The sequence below is a fragment of the Trachinotus anak genome, unplaced genomic scaffold (assembly GCF_046630095.1).
Source record: "Trachinotus anak isolate AG129_WGS33_773 ecotype Australia unplaced genomic scaffold, CSIRO_AGI_Tana_v1 ptg000010l, whole genome shotgun sequence".
Classification (NCBI taxonomy): domain Eukaryota; kingdom Metazoa; phylum Chordata; class Actinopteri; order Carangiformes; family Carangidae; genus Trachinotus; species Trachinotus anak.
Window position 1 is genome coordinate 10092383 of NW_027273861.1, and position 12137 is coordinate 10104519.

At 40.8% G+C, this 12137-nt stretch overlaps 1 protein-coding gene across 1 annotated transcript; it reads left to right on the forward strand.

The window, feature by feature from the left end:
- The first annotated feature begins 25 nt into the window (after positions 1–25).
- Positions 26–10271, forward strand: hapln4 (hyaluronan and proteoglycan link protein 4). The gene is made up of 7 exons (XM_071487447.1): positions 26–217; positions 1729–1861; positions 5335–5524; positions 5804–5976; positions 6125–6240; positions 6622–6808; positions 8967–10271. Exons 1-7 carry the CDS (start codon positions 215–217, stop codon positions 9356–9358), a joined length of 1194 nt encoding a protein of 397 aa, XP_071343548.1. The 5' UTR covers positions 26–214; the 3' UTR covers positions 9359–10271.
- Positions 10272–12137: the final 1866 nt, after the last annotated feature.

Here is a 12137-nt window from a genome sequence, read left to right on the forward strand (position 1 = left end):
CCACAAACACCGGTGGTTCCCCTGCAGTGCGAGAGATCAGCGATGGGACTATAAACAGAGAGGGAGAGAGAGAGAGAGGGAGATAGAGAAAGGGAGGGAGAGAGGAGGAGAGAGGTGAGTGCTGCTGCAGAACAACATTTAGCCTGGCTGAGGAGTTAAACGGCGCACAGCGGCACATCTGCTTCAACCAGGCATTAATCCTGTTGTGATAGCCATGGTAAGTTCACTTCTGTGCTCAAATAGTGCGGCTCTGCTCTGCAGTTCTCTGTGCTGTGTGAGAACTGCAGGGATGACCACTGGACTAACCTTGAGAAAGATGATGCAGCAGCAGGGCTGTTTTTGGTGTGCAATGTGCATGTGAAGTAGCTGCTTTAGTAACTCTGCTTCACTGGGGCCTGTCTTCATATTCAGATGTTATGTACCGCAGCAGGGCTGTTTCATAAGAGGGGATTTTTCACAGATGACCCTGACAATGCAGACCTCTAGCAGTGCATACAGTAGCAGAATGTCCACTTGACTCTTATTTTGTTATGATGATTTTATTCCATCCACAATGCAGTAAAAGACAAACCCATGAATCTGAGCTTGTGTTGGTTTGTATTCTGCAGAGGGCTACCTCCTTTACAGCCCATTATGCAGCATCACCACTGGTGTCACATACACTTACACTGGGTTAAAATGCACAAGCCACTCACTGTAGTGCTCTGTGCATCCACTACACACTCGCCTTAACCTAAAGAGAGCATAAGGATAATGAGCATTTCACCAGAATAAGCAGCAGTAACTTCCAGAAGGAACTGTGTTTGTGTTTTTCAGCTAGCTGATCCATCATTAGTCACTGCCAGAGGAGACTGTTCATATTGAGGGGGGTCCTAAAGTCTGGACTACTTTTTACTTTTTACTTTTCTACTTTTTTTTGGACTACCCTATGAGAGTTTTAAAATGTGTTGAAGCCTCTTTCTGCCCTTCTCTATTGTATATGCCTAATATTTACAGAACGCACGACAGACACTAGATTTGTTTTCAATAATCATGATGATTTAATTGTCATTAAAGCATATATTTCTCTGTTTACCAATGGCCTCTACTGATGGAAGCCTTTCTCCCTCAAAACTTTCCAAATACTTCCTGTTTCTTCAGCTAACACTTGGCACCAAGGATAAAAAAGTCCCAAACAAGCTTTGAGTTTTGACTATCCTGTCAGGACTATCTCTTCTTTACATATTGTGACTATGAGCTACAGAGCTGGCAGGCTAAAGCAAGCTATTTTAAAGCATGACTCTCAACCTAAAACACAGTAACCTTATTTTCTTGTTTTGAGAAAGTTGAGGTAATCAGTTGTCTGTTGCCGACTCGCGGACCGGCTGTGACACCCAACATTTAAACACTTTAGGTTGAGTTCTCTGGTATGACGTTTGGAGGTTTCAGCGTAACTGATGGATTTTTTCCCAGAGTGCAAGAGAAATGTATAGTTATAGTCTTGACCAATTTCTAATCACGGTGTTTACAGTAGGCCCTACTTTCATACCAAAGTTGCCACTGCTATCAACTCTTTATAATGAATACCAGGATGTCATACTGTTGTCCTTGATATTTCTACTTCTCTTCACCAATATATTTTTAGGTCTTGATTTTGCCCCCGGATTATTAGGGTGCTGTTTCTTCAAGTCTTTACCCTTCAGGTGAGCCTGTGATGCTCCTGTTTCTCTGTTGTGTCCTTTCCTGCAGTTCTCGACACGGTCTCAGCCTTTGGCCTTTGGGAAAATGTCCTTCGTGGTTTTCATCTTGGCCTCTGCCCTCTCAGTGACTTCCCTCCCTGCTGGCATAGAACAAGGAAGGAGAAAAGTGGTGCATGTTCTTGGTAAGAACATTTTATTCTTTCAAATTTCTTACAGTGCTCTTTTACATACACCTCCTGCAGAGATGCTCTCCCCACAGTAGTAGTGAGATGGCTGAATGGTTGTGCAGTTGTGTGTTGGTTGGTTGTGTTTAATGATAATATTGTAGCACCCTTTGGAAAATGCACTTGTTAAATCTTCTCCTGGGCTCCACATTAAAAATTCAAAGCCACCAAACCCAATGTATTCTATGCTGACATTATTGCCTCATAGAAGAAGCTCAGGAGTACTCACAGGTTTTAATGCAGTATTTTGATGGGGTTATTGAGACACTGTATGCGATATTGGGCTGTAGAAATACACGTGACCTCACTCTTTTTTCTAGGTTTATCACTGAGCATCATCCCAGGAACTTAGTTTAAGAGTATGAGAGCCATTAATAACACTGCTCCAAACTATTCATCTGAGGACTGCAATAAATTCCATTTATTTACTTGCTAAGAAAACTGATGGCATCAGGGATTAAAATAATCGACCTGGCTGTTTATGTTATCTACAAAGCAGAAATGTGGCTGCTGTTGTATTAGAAGATATTCTCAAATGATTTAACTCCTCCTCCTGCCTGTCACGTATTGAGCCAACAAAAGTGGAGATACTATGGATTTATTTTACTGCAGTCAGTGGTACAGTATTTACATTCTAAAAGCAGCAATACAGCAATGTAAAAATGATTTCTTACAACTTATTTATCGCCTGAATTACAGTAATTTTTTTTGACTTAATTAAAAGTACAGACATAGTCTCTGTAAAGTATAGCTTCAAAATCAACATTTCAAAAGAAAAAAATAGAATAATCTAGAATGTTGAGACTTTATTGGATATATAGTGCATTACTGAATAATTGGGTAGTGTGACAGCAACATTATAGATTATTTGCACTTCAGGTGTTTTGTCTGTAAAATCTTGATGATCAAACTTTGCCACTTTGCAGATTAAGTAACTAGAAATTACAATCACTGGATAAATGTGGTAGAAAAAAGGGCACGATAGTTCCCTCTGAACCTTAGTGAATTAGAAGCATAAATTAAGCAGCTTATGATGGAAGTACCTTAAAAAAAAGTAAATAGGAACTGAAAATTGTACTTAAAGCTGTATTAAATGCTTTTTGGCCACATGGGGGCAGATAAACTCCACAACGAGCTGGCAGACACACACTCCAGTCATATTATTGCCTCAAAAGTTGCTGTGCTAAACATGTGAGAAAACAAGTGCCCGTTCAAACAAGCAAAGAGCAGCAAAATCATCCTGTTGTGCTTCGAGCCACCTGTCCAATATTTACTCTCCTTTTCTTACTGTCTCAGTCTCTAAGTCTTCAGTTTGTTGGTAACTTTGTCTGTCAGCTGTTTTGTGCTGGGCAGATAGCGTACAGTGGGTTTGTCTGATCTTCTCTGATAAAAAAGGGGAGTGCAATGCATGCAGAGGTGCACGCTATACCATCTTCAGATCCCCAGCCCTTCACACAGACAACCTCACTAACTAGTAGCAATCATTAGTGCAGTGACAGTGACATAACCCCCCCCAATCTGCGAACACCATCAGTTATAAACAGCAGTCTGTAAACTGCTGTCTCCTTAATCAAATGGTAGCACGGTGTTATTTGTCTTAACATCAGCGTGTTGCAGTGCAGCCTTCAGTGTTGGGAAATAATGTGCTGAAAGTTTTGATCAAACACAACTTCATGCTTTCATGGCTACTGGTGATAAACAACTTTGCAGAGAGCAGTAAGCAGTGACAGGACTAATTGCTGGCTGGCATGGATAATTGTAGGTGCCTTTATCTGGTCACAACATAGCAGAAAACCTTTTGCAGCCGCTCATTAAATGTTTTAAATGTTTACACCACACTTGTCATGTGCATACTCTTTGGTTGCCCAGGAACTCACACACACACACACACACACACACACACACACACACACACATAGAAACGCAAACAGTGTCTGAACACATGTCTGCCAAAAATGCAAACTAGGTCTTGTTATTGCCCACTTGGATGGTGAGGCCTGCGCTTACCATTAGTCTCAGATCATTTTGGTGACTCGCTCTCGGCAGAGGCTGAGGTTAATATTTTGGAGTGGGTAATTTGTTGACAGATCTGGGCAGAAGAGAGACTGAACTGCACAGTGGACGCTTTGATCAAAAAATGTTCACCACTATTGATATGCTGAACATTGAGGCAGTAATGTGACTGGTAAACAGCCCAGGCTTTATTAGCTGACACTGATTCAATTTTACAGGATTTGTGCCATGATATCCCTCACAAAGAAAATGAAAGATTGAATTTTATGATTAGAATATTAATTACAAATGTTGGCAGTGTCAAGGTTGATGGCAAACAGCACTGATAGGATTTGACTGTGAATATTTGTATGGTAACAGAGAATTTAACCAATCTGCACTATTTAAAATATAGATTTCAGGTCATGAGAGCAGTGCTGTATCAATGACAAGCAGAGTTTGAATTACTTTTTTCAAGGCAGAATGGAACCCAGTACAGCGAAGGCATGTGCCTCAAGTATTACAGTCCTTACAGTACGTTGCTTGTTTAACTACAGCTGTCAAATAAATGTAATGCAGTAAAAACTACAGTATTTTCCTCTGAAATGTAGTAGAGTCAAGTATAAAGAAGCATAAAACCGAAATACTCACATAAAGTACAAGTACTCCAAGTGCTGTACTTACATACTTAAGTACTATACTTAGAGTAAATGTAGGGTAAATGTACTTAATTACTTTCCACCACTGCCACTACATAGACTTATAGACTTCAGCACACATGGATTTTAATATTGTTCATTTACCCAACCAGGTAAAAGATAAGGTAAAAAACTAACTAAATCACGACAGCCACACTAAAGACTAATAAAATGAAATAATAAACTCTATATTGATGTAAAAGGTACCGTTACAACAACTAACCAGTGTTTGCTAACATTAGATATACAACATTTTACATTGGTAATGGAATAGTGAGCCAAAATTGTAAATGGAAAGGTATGCTATCAGCTAGCTAACATTAGTTAACTAAACTATTGCTTCAGGCAAAAGTTAGACAATAGTTAATTCTGTTAATCTGTAGATACAATCTAATTCAGAAACTGATTGTAAGAAAGTAAAGTGTATTAAACAAACCTAACAGTTAGCCACTGCTGCTTACATTTACCTACAGTGTCTGACGATGCATGAGTGTCTGAAATTGTACAACAACAGTCTTTCAGGCATGAATAGGAGAAACATATTGTAATATTTGCAGTTACATGTTTCAACCCCCTCAAACTGCTGTTTTTACCTCTTTTTGGGGGGGAGCCAATCCTAATCTGGGGTGTCTGACCCCCCCATTTCCCTCTGTAATTCAAACCCTGACAATAAGTATAAAAGTTGAAACATTAATCATGGAATGCATTATGATGATAGTTACGTCTTCTTCCTTCCCACAGAGGATGACACTGGAGCAGTCATTGTGCAGACAGCTCCTGGTAAAGTAGTGACACATCGTGGTGGCTCCATCACTCTGCCCTGTAGATACCATCATGAGCCAGAAAACACCGACCCTGCTCGCATCCGGATTAAATGGACTAAAGTGACAGATGCGCTGCAGTTTGAGGACGTCTTTGTGGCACTCGGAAGGTAAATTCTGCACCTGCATTTTTCAGTCAGTTAATCTGTATCTACTGTTTCGATTAAATTTTCCTGTTCTTCAGTTGTTGGGCTGTATGATGATTTTCTCCTTTCGCTACCATTAGATACGATACTGTCTTATCACAAATCATGTTTCTATGGAGTGAATATTTTTATGAACCCATGGCTCTTTTTAACTGGCTATCAAGAAAGGCATCCTACTAGAAATTACCTTTGAAGAATTTCTTGCTTATTGTGCTCTTAACAACTTTTGTGAAATCTTTCCAGGCAGCAGCGTGTATTTGGAGCATACCAAGGCCGTGTGTTTTTGGAGCAGGCAGGACCAGGCGACGCCTCAGTGATAATCCAAAATGTCACACTGGAGGACTATGGACGCTATGAGTGTGAAGTCACCAATGACATGGAAGACGATACAGGATTTGTCAACCTTGACCTGGAAGGTCAGGAATTAGGTCCATCTGGATGGGATTGTGTTTAAGCTATGACATATCTAATACTCACTATTGTCTTGGTCAAAACCAGTTTCAGTCCAGATCAGACTGAAATGAAATTCAATAAACAGTAAACTTCTTCTTCTGTCAACTGTAGGAGTGGTGTTTCCCTACTACCCCCGTGAGGGGCGCTATAAGCTCAACTACCACCAGGCAGAGGATGCCTGTAAACAGCAGGATGCCATCCTGGCCTCCCACTCCCAACTGCACAAGGTAAATTCACACCTTACATAGACAATCTGTCATGGTCAAGGCAGAAAAAGGGTAGGATGGAAGTCACAGATCACTCCCAAGGATCTGTGTAAAACTATAGTACAGTAATTTAGAGGCCTATATTTATATGTAATGATGCATTTACAGGCTAAAACCCTCAGTCCTACAAGAGCTTTAGAGCAGCAGCCAGACTGAAATTAAGAATATGCATATGACCAGACCAGAAATTTTACTGCTGGTCTGTTGTCCCATGATAAAAATTCCTGCAAAGATCAGAGTAATGGAGTTATGTCAGAGGCGATAAACCACATTCTTTCACCTCTTAATAGTGTCTTTAATCCTTCAGTATGACCCATCAACCTACATTATCTCCCTGCCCAGGCCTGGCTGGAAGGACTAGACTGGTGTAATGCTGGATGGCTGGAGGATGGCTCAGTCCAGTACCCTATCTCTCATCCCAGAGACCAGTGTGGCCGCAAGGACACCCCCGCTGGTGTTCGTAACTATGGCTACAGGCATAAGGAGGATGAGCGATATGACGCTTTCTGTTTCACTTCCAAGCTCAATGGTGAGAATCAGAGATATGTAGGTTGGCGCCTGCAGCTTTGTGAACATGCATGTGTGTATCTGAAGATCAAAAAACACTTTGTACATGATCATACACCTAAAAGCAGACATCCAGCCCAGTATCCAGGACTGTGGCTTATGATTGAAGGGGAACAAGACACTAGCGGAGCTGGATTGTTGTGATACTGTATAGAAAGAGGATGTATCATAAGTGTTGGACCATGGGGAAATGAGGCCCATGTCTCTAATCTCTGCCTATGATCTCAAAGGCCTAAGGCCATTGGATTTAGATCAAGCTGTGTTGATTCAGCCCCGCTCGGGCCACAGTGTCCGCTGGGTGCCAAGCAATGCCTTTCATCTCGAAGTTCTTTGATTTACATCACATTCCCTCAGAGAGTCTGCGAGTGTCTCCGTCACACATGCCACCTCCAGGTTCATAAACTCAAACAAACTTTGGAAAGTGGGAAGCTGGATTAGTTTTTTTGTTGAGTGAAAACTTATGTGTAGTCTCTGGGCACTTGAAACAAGTCAACATTGGTAATTAAAGGAATAGTTTGTTATTTTGGGAAATATGCTTATTTGCTTTCATGCTTAGAGTTAGATGAGAAAATAATACCAGTCTCAATGTTTGCATGATAAGGAGTCTTTGATAGTCTTTGTATGTAGTTGCGCAAAAAGTAGAAAAGTAACATGTAAATTAATGATTATTTAGCCAACAGACATGGCCATTTAACCATATCATCCAACTCTTGGCAAGAAAGGAAGTTATCATATTTCCTTAAATGTGTGGCTACTTCTTAAAGACATTTACCACATTAGTGAAACATAGGATATCATTGGTTGTCAGGTAAATTCAACAAATTCAGTTTGGAAAAACATGACCTCAAGCTCACATGCACTGCTTTGAAATTTGAAAGAGTATTAAAGGGGTTATTTGTAAGTTTTCTCTGCTGCTGAATGTGGTGTCTTGGCAGGAGCTGATGGCGGTGATTGATACATGAGGCTATAATACACCCTCTGAGCAGCGCTACATCTTCAGCGCAGATGAGAGGCCATCAGAAAGTGAGGAGACGGGTCAGGGCTAGCTGGTTTGAACACGAACTTCAGTAGAAGAAAAGATGCCATAGAGTCAATAGTCAGCATTATTGTTACTTTCTACCTCTGGAGACAGTTCTTGGTGAGTAAGGGAATGATGCTGTATTCACAACGTTTCCTCTAGACAGTAAACAGTGGTTAACGTTAATGTTGGCTATGTAACAATAGCAAAAACTTACAAATAGTCCCTTTAAAAACATCTCACACATTCTTAAAACTAAATAGATAAAAGACAATGTTCTTTATTTGAAGGGCAAACCCATTTTGGGACAGCACAAACTGTGACAAAGAAGCTATTCCTTTCCGCAGCGAAAAATAGGTAGTATGACAGAAACCTTAAATGATCGCTCATGGCTTCCCTTGTGTGTTAATTATTGTGGACAGTCTGTTGTGGGCAGAAGGTTTCAGCAGTGGTTGTGACCGATGCTGTTGCTCAGTCCAGCTGGAAGGTATTTACTGAATGTCCCCTGGGGAAATATGAGACAATATTCTGCCTCTCTAATAGCTACCAGTCACATAAACAAGCACAAAATCAATAGCTGAGCCAAGTGCAAAGCTGAGGTTGCGGACATGATTTTCATGATAGCAGTTGTTTGGAGAATTCTTGGTTTGGTTCATTATCCTGTGCTTCTTTCGTGGGAGAAGCTACCTTGTGATGCAGTTCAGTTCACCAAAATAATTCAACCAATCAGGACACCCATTTCTTTAATACTGCCGGGCGAAAAGTCTCCCTGAGGTGAGATGAAAGTAAAAATGGAAGTGTTTTAGGGGTAATCTTGAGTCAGATTGCTGTCTACTGACAGAGTATTGCCTTTCGATTTTGAGCAACTGCCCAGATAGTTGTTTGAATGAGTTGATATTCTGAACACAATCAGGGTTAGAGGCCAGGAAAACTGAGAATATCTATCCTCGGGGCTCAGCTTGTCTCTGGGGGGTTCTCTCTCTCACTCATGTCTCTTTCCTTTTGCCCTCCTGAACAATGCACTTGCTCTGTTTCCCTTCACCTTTTCACATGTTCTTACAACAAACATCCTCACCTCTCCTCTCCTTCTATATTCCCCCAGGCAAAGTGTACTTCCTCAAACGTTTTAAGAAGGTGAACTATGTGGAGGCGATGAAGGCTTGCATTCGAGATGGCTCTGTGGTGGCTAAAGTGGGTCAACTGTATGCAGCATGGAAGTTCCAGCTTCTGGACCGCTGTGAAGCCGGTTGGCTGGAGGATGGCAGCATCCGTTACCCGATAGTCAACCCCCGTTCTCGCTGTGGAGGATCCCAGCCAGGCGTCCGACACCTGGGCTTCCCTGATAAAAAATTCCGCCTCTATGGGGTCTACTGTTTCCGCGAGACCAAGGATGAAAGAGCAGTTGGTACTGAAACAACAAAAAGCCCTAAAGATAGTTTAACAAGGAGGAAGAGCAGCAACAGCATCCCTGTGAATGCCACAAGGGTGATTTAAAGTGGAAAGACTGAGAGCAGGAGAGGGATGCAATTTTAGATTTGACTGCAACAACTGTCGCCTAGCAGCCAGACTCCATTCATTGCTTTTAAAGTAAAACATGCACAGACAAGATGTACTCATTCGCAGATTTGCCAGAGAGAAGTGAGGCTGTGTAAAATCTTTATTAGGTTGATTTTCCTTGTGTCTACAGTCAGTCAATCATCTGAAGGAGTGAGTATGTTAGCATATCTGTCGCTGGAAAACTGTAAGATTAAACAGCAGCATGATCATCACTCAGGCACACATCAGATCAGAGAGTCTGCCATGAACATCCTTGTTTACGTGTGTGTGGAGCATATTTTTGGCCCTCAGAGTGGCTCCTGAGCACTAAGCCCCAGTCTGAGCCAGAACAGCAGTGCCAGGGTGAAAACATTCATTATTGGGTGAGACGGGATGATCTGCCTCACAGTATGGAAAAAATCCAAGATGCCCTGTAAGTTTTGATTGTACAAAGTGTAATTGCCTGTAACCGGGTGCCATGCTTGGTTAGCAACCCTCTGGCACAATGTGAGTCTTTTTTCTCATTAACTAAGACCTGGCAATCTCATCATCAGAGCTGAACAGGCCAAGTAGTAAATATTTTACTTGATCTACAAATATTTGCACTTTAGAGCTTTATTTTATGATAGCATCTTAGCTTAGACTTTAGTGAGCATGAATTGTTTGGCTGAGAGTAGTTAATGAGGCTGAATTAGCAGAGATACAAAGCTACAGTAGTTGTTATTTACCCCACATACTGCACTTCTAAGCTACCTGGGCCACCATTTGCACTATAGATGTTACCTGCACATTTTATTACAGAGCACATTTGCCATTACAGGATAGATGAATGTTCTGGAAAAAATAAAAGTCTTGAAATTGTTGATTTGAAGAACACATGTTTTTGTGTAGTTTTTTCTATATTAGCATACAAATCGGTGTTAAAGGAAAAAAGCTGATCAAATGAGAAGAGAAATATAACGAATTCTGCACTGCTTCTATACAGGATATTGACCTCATCATTAATGGTCTGATGAGGGGATGTGAGATGAAGTTCAACATTGAATCTGGTTCCTTTACTCATCAAGAACTATCTCCAGCTGTGGAAAGCAACCCTCTTGTTTTGCTTCTATTCCTTTTACTTCATTTCCTCTACTGAAGTGTGCATGCTAACCAGCTAGCCCAGGTCAGGCTGCATGGTCTCATCACTTTCTGATACCGAGTCACTGTAGTCTGTCCTTAAGAAGTAGCGCTGCGATGGCTTAAGGTAAGAAACCATATTCGGTTGCAGAGAAAACCTACAATAGTCCTTTTAAGGCTGAGCTTCTGAATGCTAACATGAGCACAGTGACAATCCTAACATTCTGACATTTTGGAGGTTTAGGTTTAGTTTAGGCCAATAGCATTAATTAGCACTAAAAACAACGTACAGATGAGGCTGATGGGAATGTAATTTGATTCATATTCAATCAGAAACCAAAATATTGTACGGTTTGACCTGATAATGGTGCTTGATTAAAAATTAAGGGATCCAAAAGAACAAGTTATCCTGAGGGGGAATAGGGATGTGTGAAATCATTATTTAGACATTTCACTCACAATTACACAATGTCAGGGTGGTGGTACTTGAGGGAAAGTCACAGTAACACCAAAGTCAGGATATATCCTCTGGGAACAATAACGATCTGTACCAAATTCATGTAAATCCATTAAAAGTTGTCAAGACATTTCACTAAAAAATCAAAATGTGAACCTCATAGAGTCACTCAAGGGGCCACCAAAGCCAGTATAGGCTTCATCCTCAGGGGACCATAAATATCCATACAAAATTTAAAGGAAATCCATCCAATAGTTGTTTAGATGTTTCAGCATGGATCAAAGTGATGGACCAACTAACAAATAAAAGACATTACCAACTAAGGTGGTATTCCACCTGAGGTTCATTGTATTTTATCTGTGCATGTATAGACATTTCCATTTTGTGAGCTGAGACTTATGATACTTAATGACCCTCATGACGCTTTTACCTTTGTGTTAACAGTCATTACTAACAGTTAGAAATCTATTTTGTGTCACAGTCACAGTTGATGAGTGGTGAATGTTTCAGACTCGGGTGTATGTGCCTCGCTCTGCCTCATGTGTCAGTGTTTGCCAGTGAGAGACACTGCTGAGCAGTGAACCTGAGTGGGAGTGAGTTGGTGTTGCGCCAACACAGCAGAACAAACCATGTTATCGTCATAGCAACTAACAGCATTTAATTAAAGTCAAGTTCATGGTAAGTCCGACATCATGAAATAATTGCTGTGAGTTAGTGATGAACTTGAGCTATAAAAAAAAAAAATCACATCTGTTGGCTGCGTATTTACAGCTTTGTGCTGGTTTTTTTTCTTTTCTTTTTTTTTTTAGATTTTCAAAGAGAAAAAAAAGCTCTGAAATGACCTGGATGATCAAAGTTGATGATTTGCTGAGTACTCTCTCCAACCCCATTAGTCTCTGCTACTGTGCGAATTTAGAGTCACAGCCACTAAATTAATAAGCAAAGTCCTGCTTGATGCACTATGACATTTATAATTTATGGAGAATTATGTATCCTGGATTTCAGTGCTGAAGTAATTTAGATGTTTTTTATGTGCTCTGGATTGTGATGGTTACCCATTTGAAATTCACTTTGCATGGCATTTAGCAGCAACTCCATCTTATGTAAGAGCAAGGTCATCATAAATAGCATCCAGTACTTCTGATTTGACTGCCAGTGCCT